Source organism: Protomyctophum bolini, assembly GCF_963924005.1.
Source record: "Protomyctophum bolini genome assembly, chromosome: 7".
Taxonomy (NCBI): Eukaryota; Metazoa; Chordata; class Actinopteri; order Myctophiformes; family Myctophidae; genus Protomyctophum; species Protomyctophum bolini.
Window position 1 is genome coordinate 6178303 of NC_137868.1, and position 21190 is coordinate 6199492.

The 21190-nt window shown below is 43.9% G+C and overlaps 1 protein-coding gene across 1 annotated transcript in view; it reads left to right on the plus strand.

The window, feature by feature from the left end:
- Positions 1–21190, plus strand: part of cers2b (ceramide synthase 2b) — a 39749-nt gene that overhangs the window by 9463 nt on the left and 9096 nt on the right. The window contains exons 2-3 of the mRNA XM_080769238.1: positions 16216–16389; positions 19616–19733. Coding sequence (XP_080625364.1) covers positions 16217–16389; positions 19616–19733 — 291 coding nt within the window. The 5' untranslated portion in view covers position 16216. The remainder of the gene's footprint in view (positions 1–16215; positions 16390–19615; positions 19734–21190) is intronic.

The following is a 21190-nucleotide window of genomic DNA, read 5'->3' on the forward strand; positions in this document are numbered from 1 at the left end:
ATTAAAAGGTTGCTCCTCCGACACGCATACACATAGTTGTATACTTGTAGATACATCCTTGGCTGCAGCTGCCTCCAAATGCAGGGGTTCCCTTCCCAGAATGCTTGTTCTTCTGTGAAGTGGCTTGTAAATATTAGGTTGTTGCGGGGTGGCGTTTTTTTGGGGGGGCTTGTTTCTGAAGTGTAGTAGCTTACTATTGTTGCCTTACTTCCTAATGTTGTTTAAACCGGTGTCTCTCAAATATTTACATTGTCATGGACCCCTAAATGAATATGTATTTGTCCCTATAATCCCAATCTAAGAATGTTTTAGTGCCAGGAACCAGATTTGTGCTGTTAAAAAAGTTCGAAGAATATTCAATATGTTTCACTTTTTGTTCAAGATTTGTCTGAAAGTTGTCAAAGTCGTACGATTTGTCACACATGTTACCGCAGTGAAATTTGTTCTCCACATTGGACGCGTGAGCTGCAGCTCGGGAATCATCTTTATTACCGTAGTTGATTTGACCCCCCGATCCAACCCATTGATGCTGAGGGCCAAGCAGGGAGGCATTGTTGGGTCCCATTTCTAATTGTCTTTGGTATGACCCGGCCGGGGATCGAACCCCCGACCTCCCAGTTTCAGGGCGGACGCTCTAACCACAAGGCCACTGTCTACAAGCTCACGACATGTCGCATTGCGACACTGGCACGTTGTGAATGTGAGCAGTGAAGTATTAACAAGAGCTTGTGGCTAAATAGTGACTAAGATTGTCTTTTTCTTCTTCATTTCCCCACCCCCTGAAAAGTAACTGTTTTCCAGCTAGGGCTCATTGGTTAGACATGGGTTCAGGTTAGGTTTAGGTGTGCTGCCATGTGGGAGGTTAGGTTTAGGGTGAGGGTTTGAGATAGGTTGTTGCTGTAGGACTAATGACTGGTCTAACCAATGACTAGTCTAAACCAAAAACTGTCTAAACTAAGTACTGCACCCGTGCATGCATGCGTGCGTGCGTGCGTGTGTGTGTGTGTGTGTGTGTGTGTGTGTGTGTGTGTGTGTGTGTGTGTGTGTGTGTGTGTGTGTTGTGGCAGTTTAATCGTACCCCTTCGTGTAGTGCACTTCCTTCCTGTCACCTGACCTCCTGCTCCATTCATGCTCGCCACTGATATGACAACCGTTTGTTGTTTGTCTCCTGTTGTTAGTTACTTGGTCCTGTTTTTTTTGTCTTCACCACAATGTTTAAAATGTAACCTTTCTTTAGATGGAATTATTTTGCTACTATGTTGGTTCATTTGATTTCCTGCCTGGCGTCCCGCTCAAGGAACAATGACAAGGTTCGATGAGGAGGACCCCAATTTGTGATTTAAAAAACTTAAAACTTAAACTAAAACTATGCATACCGAGCACGTAACTATAAAGTCTACACATGGTTTGTCTGCATGTGCACATTGCCGGGTAAAGAAAACTAGTTATTGATATTGATGATGATGAGGAAATAGGTGAGGAAGATGCATAATGGTAAACGTGTGATGTGAAATATTCCACACATGAACTCGATGACAGCAGATAGAACTCAGAGCCATGCAGAGAGACACTGTTAAAACACTATCTACACTAGAACGACCAGAACTCAGAGCCATGCAGAGAGACACTGTTAAAACACTATCTACACTAGAACGACCAGAACTCAGAGCCATGCAGAGACACTGTTAAAACACTATCTACACTAGAACGACCGCATGGGCTCAGACGCTCAGTACAGGAAGTTGACTCTTCGCTTTATGCACATGTAGACCTTTATTTATAGACCTGTGTGTGTGTGTGTGTGTGTGTGTGTGTGTGTGTGTGTGTGTGTGTGTCATTGCACGTGCAGCACAGTCATGCCATGTAGCTGTCACCTTAATGCACCGTCACCCAATATGAGAACAGAGTTCACACACACACACACACACACACACACACACACACAGTGTGTTTGCACTTTTGGAAGAAAATAGCCAATCTACAAGCTCTCAACGCGTTTATTACTGTATGCTCAGCTGAAGAGTATGAGGTTGATGGTTTACATAACGCAGTAAATGATGTTTAATTTGCATGATGGAATATGTTTTGCATGGAGTTCATTCTGCTGTTTAAATACACACACTGTAGCGGAAGCGGACGTTCTGGTGACTGCTAGGGTTTGTCACGAAACTCACGATCCTGGAAAATATTAGCTGACGATTAAACAGCATACATTAAATGTACATTAGATACATGACAACATGATTACATGTGTGGTACCATACATTAAATTGGTACCATACAAACAACGTGTGTGCGCGTGTGCGTGCGGTATCCTGTATTGTACAAAATATACAGATATTGATCCAATCAATCTTCAAAGTATTCCCCCTCCCCTCCCTCTCTCTCTGTCTCTGTCTCTCTCTCCCTCTCTCTCTCTCTCTCCCTCTCTCTCTCTCTCTCTCTCTCTCTCTCTCTCTCAGGTTGAACAGTAGTAGGTTTGGGTTGTTGTCCACAACATGAGTCAGTCAGTCAGTCGCACAACGCTCCCTGTCTCATGACTCCCATTCGACACACACACACACACACACACACACACACACACAAACACACACACACACACACACACACACACACACACACACACACACACACACACACACACACACACACACACACACACACACACACACACACACACAGTTCATCATACACAATATTTGAAGTTATGACTACTCCTCCTCTCCTTCTCCTCACCTCCTCCTCCTCCTCTCCTTATCTTTTGGCATTTTACCCAGTGTTGATTTCATTGACGAAAAAATGTTCGTCGACTACCTTTTTTCACTGACGAAAACTACATGGAAACTAAGCTATGATGACTACATATGTTGACAATTTCGTCAACAGATTAAAAACTAGAGTAAAATGTTAGGAAGGGACTGGACAAGAGATCCAGTATAAGTACGTCAGCATTTTACACTTGGTTGCATGCTGAAAATAGCAGATCTACAAGTTCACAGTGCATCACAGCGCATCACAGTGCATCGCAGCGCGACGCGTTGTGAGCTTGTAGATCGGCTATTTTCAGCAATTATAAAATCAGCCATTAGGAGTTAGGACGGCATCAAGACCAGCCAAAACACATTTTAGTCAACTAAATCACCTGTAGATTTAGTCGACTAAAACTAGACACAACACCAAGACATTCCAGGGGACTAAAATGTGACTAAATCACTAAAACTAAATGAAAACTATTCGAGAGACTATGACTAAAACTTGCTGCCAAAAACAACACTTTACCCCTTTTGAGGTTATTGGCGCTATGTACAATATATTAGCAGCGACACATTTTTTATGTTTTAAAACTTTTAATTAATATTTGAACATGAGCCAAAACCGTTTAAAACCAGTGCTGTGTTGTGGTTCCGTCTTAGGAGAATCTCACAGACAGAGTGTTGTGTTTCCACCGCCCGAGGGTCTGATGACCACTGAAGCACTCAAAGGATTGCCGTCAAATCATACTTAAACACTTAAACCCTGCTTAAAACAGTAGTTCACGCAAAAACAAATGACCTATTTTTTTGTCAATTACACACCCGATGAAGCCTTTAATTCACCCTTGAAGTCATGGAGATTTTGGGTTTTTTTTTTTTTTTTTTTTTTTTCCAAAGATGAGGACTAACGCATTGAATTTTACTGTCTACTTCCTGATTGGTTTTAGTCATTTGCCGGCATAAAAGGTTCGGACCAATCACAAAGCTTCTATAGTGAAAATCTTTGAACGCAGATATACGGCCCCTAGAGGTGTCACAGACACTACATTTAACTATTTTAACTATTTCTACTATTTAACTATAATAGTAGAGCACCGAAGTCCTGACGTAACTCGCTCATCCCTTCGATTCCCCTGGTCTGCGGAAGTAATTTCTCTATGGAGAATAACTTTGGCTCATCTTAAAGATGGAGTGCCGTGATTCTTTTCCACCCTAAAACATGTTCAGGTCTTATTGTTATATAAGGAGGTATAATGTTTTCAAAAAAGTGTACAGTATTTGTTAAAGTATATGTTGTTGACACGCCCACCAGTTCATTAAGTATGCCTGGTTTGCCTGGTGGGTGGTGATCCACCTGAACTGAAGCCGCTCCCACAGCTGTAGTTGATAAAGGGGGAGGGGTTAGGGGAGGGGCTGATAATGTGATGTCACTATATTACTGTTTATTTCATTGGCCCGTTTGACTGTCAAGGATTCAGCCTCCAGGAAGAAACCCTAAATACAAAGTTAATACACCATTGTACCTAAAAACGACCCCAAAAACGACCCAAAATCCCACTATGTCGGTCAAGTCAGTGCAGCTTCGCTCCACCCACGGTCTATTTAGAGACTTCCAGGTCACCCATGCAAGGTCGTGACCACCGGCGAGCGCCCGCAGCCCCGCATGCAGCACGAGGCATCCGTCCACTGGTCCATTTGTTGGAGCTCCAGCGCTGCTCTGTCCTGCCTCACTTCTTCCACTCGCCTGTCCAGATGTTTATGGTTAACCCAAACGAGGCACGGGAGACCCAGATTCTAATACAAATGTCTTCTCTAAATCATGACCGTTTTCTGAAAAACATTCTGTTTCTGTTTCAGTGGTTCTTAAACTATTTCATATCAAGGAATCCCCCCCCCCCCGCCCCCAGAAGCAAAGAGACAAGTTAATAAAACCGATTTCATTGGCACACATTTTCACAAATTCACAGACATCTGCACCCAGACTCACAGACATCTGCACCCAGATTCACAGACATCTACATGCAGATTCACAGACATCTGCACCCAGATTGACAGACATCTGCACCCAGACTCACAGACATCTGCACCCAGATTCACAGACATCTACATGCAGAATCACAGACATCTGCACCCAGACTCACAGACATCTGCACCCAGACTCACAGACATCTGCACCCAGACTCACAGACATCTGCACCCAGACTCACAGACATCTGCATCCAGACTCACAGACATCTGCACCCAGACTCACAGACATCTGCATCCAGACTCACAGACATCTGCACCCAGACTCACAGACATCTGCACCCAGATTCACAGACATCTGCACCCAGACTCACAGACATCTGCACCCAGATTCCAGGTCACCCAGTTGTTGTTGTGCAACTGGAAACTCGTACTGCAATATCAGTGTCAGTCAGTGTAGTATCAGTGTCGGCATATTGATCGATTTTGTCCGGCACCAATTAATCAGCGATAGAGGATATCCGCTGGTTGTATCTGCTCTACTGTGTGTGTGTGTGTGTGTGTGTGTGTGTGTGTGTGTGTGTGTGTGTGTGTGTGTGTGTGTGTGTGTGTGTGTGTGTGTGTGTGTGTGTGTGTGTGTGTGTGTGCGTGCGTGCATCCCGTGATGACGCGGCATGCAGGCAGGTGTCATTTAACGCCGAGTCGACTGCTTTAGAGCGCTGGTTCTCAAACTGTGGGTCGGGACCCGTTTGTGGGTCGCGGACGCATCGTTACGGGTCCCCTTCGTTTTTGCTTCCTATAGATTTTGCATCTAAATATTATTATTTCAAAACATTTCCCGAAAAAAAGGAAAACTTTTCATGAATTTAATATCAAAATCCAATGATATATCCCCCCCCCCCCCCCCCCCAGTAATGTCATGAAGAAATGAAAAGAACATTTTAAATAATATATTAAAATATTTAAGAAGTATAGTGGGAAAATAGCAGATCTATAAGCTCACAAGGTGTGGTGAAGCGCCACGTTGTGAGCTTGTAGATCTGCTATTGTCGCTATAGTTTGGGTCCCGGGCAAATATTTCTGTTTTAGGCCACGGGCTGACACGTTTGGGAACCATCGCTTTAGAGCAGGGGGCATCAGGGGTCAGGGGTCATCAGGGGTCAGGGGTCACATGTGTCCGTGGCACGACTACTAGATTCAGTTTTTACTTTCTACACACCACTGTAATGTTCTCATTGTGATCATAAGAACACCCAATTACTGAATGTAAGTCTGCAGGTTTTCTTCAGAATATGTATGACACTTATTTACTAGGTAATTAAATGTAAGAGAGAGGACAAACTGACTGACTGTGAAAAGTGGTTAAGTAGGCTAATCAACTGTCAGGTGTGGTGTTGCCAGGGCAATCAACTGGCTGAGGGCAGAGGCTGGAAATTGCACAGGTGAGGGGATTTAGGCTGATTAGGCCCACTGGCAGAGCCTGAGCAGAGCCTTTTGTGGTGGTTCTGGAGAACCGTGGGTCCGACCGACTCGAGGCCGGGCACTGCACTCCCTGCGGGGGTGTGGAACGCGTGTGTCGAATTACGAGTTACCTGCATTACACACACACGCACACACACGCAGACAGAGATGTGGCAAATTTACAGTAGGATGCCAACAGATTTGAATTGCCTGCTGACAGGTGTCGTCCCATCGTGGAAAGTTTATGATACTAGCCCTTATACCCGTTGTGAGATATTGCCCCCCGACAGGTCGGATTCGGAACACGCCCGGAAATACCCGTACTGTCTGTGTGTGTGTGTCTCAGAATCAACTTTGTGAAACCGGGGAAACTGATCTGAGGTCAGCTGTGATGTGACGAGAGGTTATAATACGATACTTTATCAGAGTTCGAGTTACGATAAGAGAAAATCTATGTTCTATACTTAGTTTACTGGAGTCCCACAGGGGTCTGCACTAGACCCCTGCTTTTTCCCACTGGACACTTCGCCCCAAAATCAGCTCTGTGTTTTGGGAGCTGCTTGTAGATTAGCTATTTTGGGCGAATGTTTTCCACAGAATAGGGTTCATGTGCTCCACGTTATAATGAATGTCACTGAGTGTTTTTCGCCAGTTCTGTGTTTCCCATCAGTGTGTCCTTTATGCCGCTTAGCGCGCGTGTGCGTGCGTGTGTGTGTGTGTGTGTGTGTGTGTGTGTGTGTGTGTGTGTGTGTGCGCGCGCCTGTGTGTCCTCTCTGAACACTTGATGACTTTAACACACGCACACTCACTCACACGCACACGCATGCACACAGACATGACTCAACTTCCCATTGGCTCACGGGAGCATGTGACCAAACTCTGGCCATTCCTGCATGTCCAATGGAAATGAGGGAACCTCCACTGGGGAGAGAGGAAGTATTTCTCTCTCTCTCTCGCTCTATCTCTCTCTCTATCTGTATCTGTATCTCTCTATCACTCTGTCTCTCTCTGTCTTTCTCTGTCTCTCTCTCTCTCTGTCTATGTCTGTCTGTCTGTCTGTCTGTCTGTCTGTCTGTCTGTCTGTCTGTCTGTCTGTCTGTCTGTCTGTCTGTCTGTCTGTCTGTCTGTCTGTCTGTCTGTGTGTCTCTCTCTGTCTCTCTCTCTCTCTCTCTCTCTCTCTCTCTCTCTCTCTCTCACCAAAGTGGAGGTATTATTCAGAGAGAGAGAGGGGGATCAGACTTGTCAAACACAGAGCAGAACATCCACACTGAACAGAGAGGTGGTTTCTTTCTCCACTGTGAGACGACATATTACAGTAACAGTAGGGAATTACAACAGTGGCTGGATGTGGAAACATGCTTTTAGGCTGAGTCATCGTCATCGTCGTTTTTTTGCATGCAGCAGAAACATGAAAGAGAAGAACAGCAGCGTGTCGTGTAACTGAACTGATTTTATTTCTATAAACATTACGACATACGCATTTTCCAACCCTGACGTTTGTTTACTACTATGTGTAGTAATAACAAGGGTTGTTGAGAGGGACGGGGGATCATGACTCCTCCTCCATAGACATATATAAAGGCTAGATGCCTCAAGGCGGAGTCTCTGACGTAGTTCACCCGGCGGCCATCTTGCTGAGGTGCTACAGTACAGTATAGTTCAATGGCAGCCCAAACTAAAATAGTCATAACTCCCTCAAATCTTGACAGATTTACAAACGGGTTGGTTTAATAGAAACGTTGTCAATGTGGCTATGATTCAGGACGCTTATCTGCTTGTGTCAATCATCTAATGCTCTACACACCCTCCACCAGCCTAGTCCCCATATATGGGGGACAAGGGGAGAGCAACGGACTTGAACTCATGCTTCCTTCATGCCTGAGTGTCCAAGTTTTTTATATGAACGTCGTATAAAAGCATATCAGTATGCGGACGTCTCTGACGTTTATAACAAACCAAACCGCTTGAAAATCGGTAGAAAATTGAGCAAGTTATGGTTATTTAAAAAGTACATGCCCCATAGAGACAATGTTATGGTTATTTAAAAGTACATGCCCCATAGACACAATGTTATGGTTATTTAAAAAGTACATGCCCCATAGACACAATGTTATGGTTATTTAAAAGTACATGCCCCATAGACACAATGTTATGCTGCCCCTCGTCTAGCTTTCTTATATTATATCTATGCCCCCTTCAGCCCCTCCCCCAATCTGTCTTTCATTTCAGTGGTTCCCAATCCTGGGACCCCCAAATTGACCCTCATTAGCCCACACGGACCCCCATTAGAAAATATATGCAAAGGCTTTTGTCCCCTATACCTGAAAATGTATTTTCTATATATTACACTTCTACTGTATGTTACACTTTAGCTATTGCAAAATAGCAGGTCTACAAGCTCTGTGCAGCGCTACGAGCTTGTAGATCTGCTATTTCAAAAAAATCGGGGGAAATATGGTGCAAATCATTGGATATATATTCTTTCAGAGCGAACGTTTTTATACTCAAATCTTTGCTTCTGGGGGGCGGGGGGTCTCTGGAACAACATATTTTCAGATGAGGGTCTCTGCAGCCAAATACAGATAATTCCTGGGGTCCTTGAGATGGAAAGGTTGAGCACCACTCACATAGAAACATGAGGTTTTTCAGAAAACATTCTTTTAGAATCGTCCTCAGGTGACAGGTCTCATTGGGTTAGAGATCTGGTGAGACAGGATGACCTTCTGTTACTGAACAAACACTCTGTAGCAATGATTACTATTAAATGTATCACTCACCCTACCTTTACCCCATTTAGACCTGAAGCCCATTCTAAAAACATGTCTTCTGAATCCTCACAGTTTTCTGAAAAACCTATGTTTCTATATCAGTGGTTCTCAAACTATTTCAGGGACCCCCAGAATTTTCTGTATTTGGCCCACGGACCCCCATTTGAAAATGGGGGTTCAGAAGCAAAGATATGAGTTAAAAAAAATTGCTGTGAAAGAATATATTATTCAGAGATTTGTACAAGGAACCAATTAGGAATGAGAGCAGACGCTGTGATATGATCAGGAAGTATGGATTTATAAAGGTTTATGCAACCACTTGCACCTGGCGGGGCTTTGCTTTACACACACACACACACACACGCACGCACGCACGCACGCACGCACTCATGCACACACACACGCACGCCACGCACGCACACCACGCACGCACGTGCGCACGCACTCACTCACGCACACACACATTTCTATTTCTATACTGGTGAGGACATCAGCATTTTCAAAATGACGATTTTATGAATGGGGTTTTTAAAGTCTAAAAGCTAAAAGTCTAAAGCCAAGAATAGCCGTCCAACTCATGACGCACTGAGCTTGTATATGAGCTATTTTGGGAACAGACAACACAAATAAAACTCTAACTCCAATGTTAGGTTTGGAGTTTGGAAGCAATGTAAGGGACCAGGAAAACAGTCCTGTCAACATGCATGGGGTATTTAATTTGAAACGAGGACAAAGGATGTGGAAATGATGATGGAAATATGACATTTCTGAGCTGTATACTTACTTAAACAGAATGAATGGAAAACCTAATGATTATCGATGCTGTCAGACAGAAAACCTAATGATTATCGATGCTGTCAGACAGAAAACCTAATGATTATCGATGCTGTCAGACAGAAAACCTAATGATTATCGATGCTGTCAGACAGAAAACATAATGATTATCGATGCTGTCAGACAGAAAACATAATGATTATCGATGCTGTCAGACAGAAAACATAATGATTATCGATGCTGTCAGACAGAAAACCTAATGATTATCGATGCTGTCAGACAGAAAACCTAATGATTATCGATGCTGTCAGACAGAAAACCTAATGATTATCGATGCTGTCAGACAGAAAACCTAATGATTATCGATGCTGTCAGACAGAAAACATAATGATTATCGATGCTGTCAGACAGAAAACCTAATGATTATCGATGCTGTCAGACAGAAAACATAATGATTATCGATGCTGTCAGACAGAAAACCTAATGATTATCGATGCTGTCAGACAGAAAACATAATGATTATCGATGCTGTCAGACAGAAAACCTAATGATTATCGATGCTGTCAGACAGAAAACTATCCATATTCTATCTTTTTTACTCCATATGTGATCCTACTACAGCGTCACAAACGTATCAGCTCTACAGTGTAAGCTCGATTTGCTGCGTTTGCTATTTTTGAGGGGTGTCCGGCTTTGAGTGTTTGTGTCTAAGCACGGGTGTGCTTTTTGAGGGGCGCTGCTAGCCCCTCCTACATACAGCTTTTGTCCACACACGTCTCAATATTTGCTATTGACAACGAAAGGAGAAGTTAGGTCAAATTTGATGTATGATGATGTATGTAACGATAAAGGCGCTCCTCACTTCATACGGGGGTGATTTTGTTGAATCCTGAAAAGTAACAGTTTTGGACACATGATAGTTCCACCCTGACCTGCATTCCTGGACCCCAGGAAGTATAGCCACGCTTTTGTAACTTGTGCTAATGGATCCATCCATAATAAAGTAGAGTAAAGTAAACTATATGGGCCACATCATGGATGATGTCATGCTGTTATAGTGACGGGGCCAGACAGGGCAGATGACAAGGCAGTGATGTCACAGGAGCAGAATGCAACGCTGCACTTATTTGGTTTGGTTTGGTTTGGTTTGGTTTGGTTTAGGTCAGTTCAGCCTGCTTAGTTTGGACAGTCAGTCTTCCAGCAATGAAGAGAAGACACTAATTTATTCCACTGTGAGTCACAGAGGAGGACTCCCCCCCCCCCCCCTCCTTAAAGGCCCAGAGAGAGAGAGAGAGAGAGAGAGAGAGAGAGAGAGAAATAGTTTGAGAGAGACATACATGACCATCTGGCATCTGGAGGAAGTCCGCTGTGATTCATCCATGAACCTCAAACACGCACGCACACACCACACACACACACACTCACACACACACACACACACACACACACACACACACACACACACACACACACACGCACACGCACGCACACATGCACACGCATCTCAAATACCATACACACCCACATGCACAGTCACACTGCACCCCACCTCTGGTATTTGTAACACCACCCACTGTGGACAGCTCCTTCCACCCTCCCTCTCACTCTCTCTCCTTCCCTCTCCCTCTGGGCGATCAGGGGGAGTCCTCTCTGTGTGTGAGTCACTGTGGAAGAAGTGAGTGTGTTCGGGGCGCCCGCTGGTCTATAGCGGTCCAGGCGCATCATGCCAGATGGCCTGACAGCGCGCCACGTGTTCGAGTCCCGTTCATGACGACCTTGCATGTCTCTCCCTTTCTCTCTCTCTCTCGTTCCTGTCTGTCTTCACTAATAACTATCAATAAAGGCAAAAAACTAAATCTTAAAAAATAAGTGAATGTGTTCACTCACTGTCCAACCAAAGCAGACCCTGACTGACCACACAGTGACCAGTCTCTGGACTTTAAATACATTGTTGTTTCTTCTGATGTATTTCTTCCCCAACTTCCCCAACCAGTACTATGTACAACTCTTCGTTCCTACTGTAACCTATCTATGGCTATGGTCATGAAGTGTGTGTCATGAGTGAAAGAATAAGGTTGTGAATACAAGCGACCAAAATTAGTTTTCTCCGACGGGTGGCTGGCATCTCCCTTATTGGGATAGGGTGAGAAGTTCAGTCACACGAGAGAGACTCAGAGTAGAGTCGCTGCTTCTTCGCCTGGAAAAGAGCCAGCTTTGGTTGGTTCGGGCATGTGGTTAGGAGGATGCCTCTCGGGCGTCTCCCTATATGAGAGGAGACCCCCGGGGGCAGACCAAGGCACAGTTGGAGGAAACACATAGACTCACTGGCCTTGGAACGTCTCAGGATCCCCCCAGGAGGAAGTCACTAATGTTGCTCTGGAGAGGGAAGGTCTGGAGCTCTCTGGTGGAGCTGTTACCCCCGCGACCTGACTATGGATAAGCGGTTGAAGTTGGATGGTTCCATTTGTACCGTTAATAGTGAATCCACTGAGGGGTGCACTGCATGGGCACAGCCATACAGTAGCTAGGTGTACCATTAAGCGCTGCTTGACACCTCAACATTGATTGCCCACACCTGGCCTCCGTGGATTTGTCTATGCTCTGAGAGTTACATGTAGACATGTAAGGGTCCATTTGTGTGGGTTGGCGGTGGTCCAGGGCTAGAGTGACCTGATAGGACACTAACACAGAGTTAGTGTTGAAGTGTCCTTGAGCAAGACTCTGAACCCCTAATTGCTCCTGATGTGCTGGTTGGTGCCTTGCATGGTTTCTACCGCCATTGGTGTGTGAATGTGTGTGTGTGTGTGTGTGTGTGTGTGTGTGTGTGTGTGTGTGTGTGTGTGTGTGTGTGTGTGAATGGGTGAATGTAATGCACAATCTATGTAAAGCGCCTTGGATAAAGGCGCTATATAAATGCACCATTTACCATTTTTCCATTTGCAATCTATATGTGCTATTTTCAAATACCCAACACTAAAAAATCGAGAATGACAACAAATGCTTTCCCGTTTTTTAATGATTCAACTGGCAGCTATATGGTCTGAAATGATACATGAATGAATGAGGTTATTGTTTCATTTACAAACAAGACTTCATGTTTATTGTTAATAGAAATACAAGGTAATATTATGCAGATCATATTTTGTTATTGGTGCTGCGCTGCATAATTGTAGCCTACTGTACTTGTAGCCTTTTTTCAATGCATCACTGTGTTAATAGGCGAGTATTTGTTATACATAGATTGTCAGTCAGCTAGGTCCATTTGGTTCCTAATGATCATTTAGCTGGGGACCCCCTGGTGCTCCCTCAAGGACCCCACTTTGGGAAGTACTATAGCTACATTATCTCCCATAAGTGTACGCCCAGACACATTAATCGTTGCTGCTCCCACACAATAGGGGACAGCTTGTTTATGTGTGTGTGTTTACTCTGTCTGTCTGTCTGTGTATCCAGAAGTGCTGGTTAAACTTTAAACTTTAATAAGCAGAAGCGCCTCACTCAGTCACAGACAGCCCAGCTGAGCCCAGTAGCTCAAGGCTTTAGAAAGAGACCCCCCCCCCTCCTCCTCCTACCCTCCCCCCCCCCCCCCCCCCCCCCTTCCTCCCTGAGGCTGTCGGAGACATAAATGAGGGCATGGTCACAAAAACAAAAAACATCAGAGGGTATTTGTTTTATGCCTCTGATTGTGCACTTTATGACCCTGCTGATAAAGGATTAGATGTTTTTTTTAGGTTTTCTTTACAAAGCTTTACTGAGAGATGAGATAAGATCGTATACCTATACAGTAATACTTACGCATCCAGTATTGTTTGGTATTATTTATTGCTATCTATGCTTACATTGTATTATCCTTATTGTAATGCATGTGTTAACCGATTAAGACCTGACTGAGGCCGATTCCACAAAATGCCTTCAAAATCTCTAGTTCACCCACAGTGTCCACACTTTGAAGATCTACAGATGTATATCTGCTATTTGTTGTGTGCGTGCGTGTTTCCACATTACACCTATCAAGAGAATTTGCATATTATTTGAATAGCAAATTTCAACAACAACTTGGCTATTCAAAGTGCTTTACAAAACAATCATTAAGAGTCTATACTGTGGCTGTTAAATACAGTCTCTACTGTATGAATGGTGCATTAAATGGTACATTTATATACCGCCTTTATCCAAGGCGCTTTACATAGATTGTGCATTACATTCACCCACCGAGGCCAGAGGAAACCATGCAAGGCACCAACCTGCACATCGGGAGCAATTAGGGGTTCAGAGTCTTGCTCAAGGACACTTTGACACTATAACTCTGGGGGATTCCGGGATCGAACTGGGAACCTTGCGGTTTCCATCCGGTAACTCTACCCCTGAGCCACCGCCGCCACCCACCCCGTGAATGGATGTGTCTAATGTCTATACTGTCTAATCACTCTAATGTATGTATAGTCTGCTGTCTGAATGGAAGTGATCATTGTTGTGATTTAAGTCTCTAGCCCATTTAGGCCTGACGTCGAAATAAAAAAAAAGAAACCTTATGTTTCTGTATCAGTGGTGCTCAATATTTCATGTCAAGGACCCCAAAAATTATATGTAATATGACTCCGCCGCCCCATCTGAAAATATGCTTTGATTGAACCCCTCAAGAAGCAAAGATTTGAGTAAAAAAACGTTTGTTCTGAAAGAATATATATTCAAAGATTTACGCCACATTTTCACAATTCTTTCAAAAATAGCAGTGCCGCGCTATGAGCTTATAGATCTGCTATTTTTCAATAGCTAAAGTATAACGATGCTTTAAAACACCAAAAGGGGTTCCCGCCCACAGTGGGCTAGACCTCGAGGTGGTGGGTGAGGATCCGTCAGGTCGCCAGGCGGCACAGAGAACATAATGTGCCAACACACAGCGATGCATTACACATACTGTACATCCTGATGCATTACACATACTGTACATCCTGGAGTTTATTACACACACACACACACACACACACACACACACACACACAGAGGAATATATACACATACAGTACATGTGTGGTCACTGAGAGTCAGGCAGCTGAGGCCACATCACAGCAATAATGTACAGTGTATAATGTTGTGTCGGGGCAATTTGTGAGTCCAGTATATCTTCATGTATAAAGTGTTGATAATTTAGTGTCCAAAACTGATTGGCGGTAAATGGGTGTCCTAAAAGTGAACACATGCGAGGCCTTTCTTTCTTCTGTGGTCTATATTAGGAGAAACACTAGCTCCGCTGGGTGATGACAGATGATAGAGATTAGCCTAATGACGTGTTATCCCCACTCTGTCTGTAATTACACTGCACTTTCCTAATCACATGCACGGCTGTGAGCGCAGATGAATGGATGGACGGGACCCAGGCCTCCGTGTTCAGTCCTTACTTTGGAAGCAGCATTTAAAGATGGCAGGCAGCCTAATTAGAGACCGTGTAGGAGAGACAGATAGAAGGACAGCTGAGGGGGAGACAGTGTAGGAGAGACAGACAGACAGGAGGACAGCTGAGGGGGAGACAGTGTAGGAGAGACAGACAGTAGGACAGCTGAGGGGGAGACAGTGTAGGAGAGACAGACAGTAGGACAGCTGAGAGGGAGACAGTGTATGCGTGCGTGCGTGCGTGCATGTCTGCGTGTGTGTGTGTGTGTGTGCGTGCGTGGGACACCAGGACAACGCTCCACACGTCCCAAACTCGTCTCCCTTCTGGCTCCAAAACGATGGAATGAACTTCCCATTGCAGTCAGAACTGCAGACTCACTCCCACTTACCGTTACACTTGCCGCTAGCCTTGATGACCTTATACAGGCGTATATATATATGTATATTTTATGTAACTTAGTTAGCATTATTTTCATGTAGACATAGCACTCTAGAGCAGGGGTTTTCAACTGATTGTGAATTTGTGACCCACCCTGACTTAGAATCAACCTGGAGACCACTGTTGTGTTGGGTGGGGAATCTGGGGATATGGGCTAAGATTAATGCTTTTGTAACACTTGCTATACATCCCACTGTTTCTCAACCAATGGTCCACTGACTACTAACTATACTTTCCTAATAATAATGACTCAACCAGACAATCCACTGCACTTCCCCCTCTGGAGATTCTTACTCCCTTTTTCTGTTGAATTTCGTGACCTCCAATTTGTCAGTAAAATGACTACATGGACGCTCATCACAGGTCATTCAGTTGACTGTTTCTCAACTAGTGGAAGGACATTTATCAACATAGCTCTATAGTGTATAGACATAGTTTCATCATATAGATATTCCACTGTTATACGTAGGTTCTTCTCTTACGTATGATTCAAGATGACAATTTTTATGTATTTGATGTACAGTATTACATGTGTTGTTCTTGCTTACTGTACTGTACATCGCTGTGGATTAAGAGCGTCTGCTAAATGCCTAAATTGTTTGTGCGTGTGTGTGTCTGTGCGTGTGTGTGTCTGTGCGTGTGCTTGTGTCTGTGTGTGTCTCAGGATGCTGCGGTCGCTCAGCGAGTGGTTCTGGCAGGAGAGCCTGTGGTTTCCAGCGGGTCTGGGCTGGGCTGACCTTCAGGACAAAGATGGACGCGTCTACGCCAAGACGGCTGACCTGTGGGTGGCGCTGCCCATCGCCTTCATGTTCATGATCGTCAGGCAGCTCTTTGAAAGGTCAGTTAACGTCCGTCTGTCCGTCCGTTCCTGATCTGTCCGTTAGGCTTGATTTGGACAGCCATTTTTTATTCAGTTTTTTTTTTTTATCCCACGATTTTGTAACCCATTTTTCACCCCTGTGTCAATCATCTAATGTGATCCTGGGCTCTACACACCCTCCGCCAACCTAGTCCCCATATATGGGGGACAAGGGGAGACCAACGGACTTGAACTCATGCTTCCTTCATGCCTGAGTGTCCAAGTTGCTCCTTTTACACCTGACAGGGGGGAGTTTCCCTGGTTGGACGTAGCGCGTGGAAGGAACACCTTATTCCAACCAGTTCCTTTCCCCTCCATCAAGTCAGTATAGTATTTTAGTTTTAGTTGTCATAATAAAAGTAGGAATTAAAACAATCCCCAAAAGGTAAAGCACATCCACACATTTCAATAATGTCGGACAAAGTACTCACACGTTACACGTTTAAACTATGAGCTGTCATCAGAGCAGACAATACAGCTTATCTTTTAGCAGCAGTATAGTGTCACAGACTCACAGGTACAATGTGCAGGTAATATCTTATACATGTAGATACAGATTGCAGTATCTTATCCTATAGCAGCAGTGTGTCAAACGGTGCACACGCAGAGGCATAAACATGTCCTACTGTATAAGCACTGTATCTCTGTCTTCAGCAGCGGTGTCAGATCAGAGGCACGCATATAGATACCATATAAGAAAGAGGATCTTTTGTCTGTTAGCACACATTATGATAACCTTTATCTGCCTGACCCAGATGGCTGCACCAGTGGTTTTACACCCGTTTCATATCAAGGTCCATTAGTTAGTCGACATTTTTGAGCCACAGACCACCAAGACTTAGCCTCTCAGACCCCAAGACTTAGCATATTTTGTTGTTGATGGATAAGATTTTGTCCACAATTCCATGCTGTGTAAATCTGAGACCATATAGGAGAGATAACAGGCAAACGTTGATCAAAATAACAACTCTTCTACATTCTCTAATTTGTGACAGACTTCTTGTAAATTAAGTAATTCAGATTGTAACAACAATTTTAATCTTGAGAGCGTAAAATGAATCCAAATGGACCCATAAAGGCCTGTTCATACTCCAGTTTTAGGTGATAAGCTGACCAATGAAACAGTGGTTACTATAGTAAAAACAGAGAGATGTGTTGGGGGTGAGTGGCTGAGTGCTGTTTTTTACGCTGTCTCTCCTAAGAGTTCAAGATCTATAAGGGTCCACTTGGTTACCAACTGTCCATCATTTAGCTGGGGGACCACCTGGACCCCCCTCAAGGACCCCTGGTGGTCCCCGACACCCCGGACCACTGGTTGAGAACACACATGTGGTGAATCACTCATCTCCGTAAGCGTACCGCCCGTGATATGATGAGATATGATAGACCAACAACTATACTTTATCAGAGACTGACATCTCTGCCCAGTGATACGAGATGCACATTCCTGTTGCTGTTCACTCTGTTCTGATCCTTGTCTCATATCATACTGTATCTTCTGGTCACGTAGTAACCAGTGTCCAATACTGTGTGTGTGTGTGTGTGTGTGTGTGTGTGTGTGTGTGTGTGTGTGTGTGTGTGTGTGTGTGTGTGTGTGTGTGTGTGTGTGTGTGTGTGTGTGTGTGTGTGTGTGTGTGTGCGGGGTTCGGCAGCCAATTACATATATTTTTGGGAGTCCTTGACATGAAATTTTTTGAGAACGACTTTTCTTACAGCCCATAGTGCATTGCGTTTGTGTGTGTGCATAAGTTCCTCTTTCTCTTGCTGTGTTGTCAGTTTTGCAAGAGAAACAAGTGGCCAGGTCTATGAAAACAAGCACAAATGAAAATCTACAAGCCTCACAGCGACACATTGTGAGGTTGTACATTCGTTATTTAAAAACACATTGAATATTTTTAATACATGTTCAGATGTAAGTCTGTGGACAATTAAATTACATATTAATCTGTGGTTCCTTGATGTGAAGACATGTGGAAGCAAGCTAGCCTGGTTAATAAACCAGACTAATATCGCATTAACCAGGCTAGAAGCAAGCCCAAATAAGCAACTACTGTACACTTTAGAATCAAGCCCAAAAAAACATCAACCAGCAACTTAACTACCAATAATTTATTTGCAAGTGACTTTACAGAACAAACAAGTCAAAGGTTGCTTATAATAAGCACTGAGCAGACATGGCAACACGGCCTGAAGGAAGCAAAGCACACACACAAGGAGCCACAGTACCTTGGCGGGGCAAAACGTGGATAGAATCGATCTCAGGTCTAAATGGGTTCATGATGCCAGGGCCGACCTTGGATGGGAGGACGGCCCACATGTTGGAGCATGCCTATTGCCTGCGATCACTCATGGTCAGATATATAGTACTGCACAGTGAAATGTGGAACGCCCTACCAACAGTCATTAAGAATCCCTTGACTCCTTCAAAACCGCTCTCAAAGGGCACCTACGGACGGCTGCAATTCGAAACTGGCCCCTGTAAAATCTGAATCCCCCCCCCCTTTTCCCCTCACTGTATATGTTTCTTTTCCCTTTTTACCTCCTTTATGATGAATTCCTGTTCTGTTCTTTAACTATATAGAAGTTGTACGTCTCTAAATGTTTTGATGAATTGAACAAGGTGGACCCTGTTGTAAACAAGTGTAATGCTTAATTGGGTCGTCCACTCACAGTTAACAGTCTTTGTATTGAGTTTGTGCTTGAAATGTACTGTAATTCTGCAAACTGTTAATAAATATTTCAATCAATCAATCAATCAATCAAATAAGTCCTCACCACAGCAGCAGGAAGGCTGCAAGACGCCTGGCGGCCATTATTGTTATCCTAGTATTTGCACTTTCACCCCCGTCGAATTAAGCTCTTATCTTTTCATTTGCATGCTTAGTATGCAAAAGGTTAAACTGTAATTCAGATAAGCATGTGTATAGTTGACCCGGCTATCCTATATAGTTTGTATTGCATTGTGAGCTTGTAGATCTGCTATTTTCAAAAATATGTGTATACATTTGCAAACTTGAAATGGCACATTATGAATAGTGAGTAGTACTTTTGGTACTTTTAAGTACATTTTGATTCCAATATAATTTTATACTTTTATTCAAGAATTCTGGACGGAACGGAGTAGTTCTACTTTGCAGTATTGATACTTTTACCTGAGTAAAACAGACTGTGATGAACCTTTGAATTCTCTCTCCTGTCAATCAAGGAGGGTGGCCACGCCCCTGGCCTCCCTGATGGGAATTAAAGAGACGGTACGCCGCAAAGCCCCGCCCAACCGCACACTGGACAACTACTACTGTACGGTCAACAGGAGTCCTGTGAAGGTACGCACGCACACACACACACACACACACACACACACGCACACACACACACACACACACACACACACACAGCACACGCACATGCACATGCACATACGCTCAAGCATGCCCACACACGCAAAATAGCATAATAGAACAACTAAACGTTTATGATCTGGTGGACTGACTCCATGCTGTGGAACAGTAGCCAAGAGCGTACCAACATCTCCTTGAGGGGGGCGTCAACATTATGTGTCACGTGGTGGTAGCGGCCGCCATACTTGTTGGCTTGTCTGGTTTGTTTACACTGAGCGACTATCTGGTGTGCTTCAGCTTGTATACGTTCTTTTTTTAAACTGACCTCACAACGGTGCAGACGACTTGCTCAGTAAATAAGTGCCACAGCCACAGGTCACCTTCGAGGGAATGAGCCAGAAAACGGAATTAGATATTCAGCTTTCCAGCATGGAGACAGCACCACCAAGGAACCCAGATTTTCCTATAAACAAGTTTACAAAAAGGCGTAGAATGGCTTGGATCTCGGCTGTACGGCGCACGGGCGCAGAGACATAACGTTCAACAAAGTATCTATAAGCACAGCCGTGTTTAGATACTTTATATTCACATATTTCGACCTCGGAAACTGTATTTTCTATCGTCTGTTTTTGACTAATGCCGTGCATATTAGAGGCAGTCTCTAAAGACAGAGACTGCCTGGTGCACTTATATATATTTTTACCCCAGTATTTCATATTGCAGTATAATCACCATTAAACATTTTGCTAAAACAGCACCAAACATTTTGAATATGACAGTTAGTTTGCATTCAGAGCGTTTGTGTAAATAATTATCTTGACCCAGGTTACATTTTATATATTTCATTTCATGCATTTCAAATATTTCACATCACAAATAAATAGACAATAGTTTGCTTGAACATAGATTTATTGGTTCAACAGAGCTCACTGCTCAACAAAACGTACTTCCTGTTTTGTTTTTTTACCATCCTAAAAGAGTCACACCTGCTTTTATAATTGCCTTACCAGGAGGGGGGGGGGGGGGGGGGGATTTCCTGTTCAACACAATATGAATGAAAAGAGGTGGTGTTGCTAAAAAAGTGTAGAACATTTATGTGTGAGGTCATTTATTACTGATTTGTGAAATGTTTTCTTTGATTGTGTCACTCGCATTTAAGGATTTCAGTTGGTTTGTCCCAACGGTAAAGGCCCACAATAGAGCCAAATTCCAATATACCCAAAATCTCAGCCACTCGCTCACTCCAGCCTTCCATCATGGCAGTGTTACGGTGACCTGGCGAAATATGTGACCATCTTGTGGACTTAACACAACTTACATGGAGGTCTTTGATACATGGCCATCGCTATAGCTTAGACTGCTAATAAAGTGCTAATAAACAAACAGCAATGATTTACGTATGGACACTGACGTTATATGATGTGTCATGTGACCTAATTCAG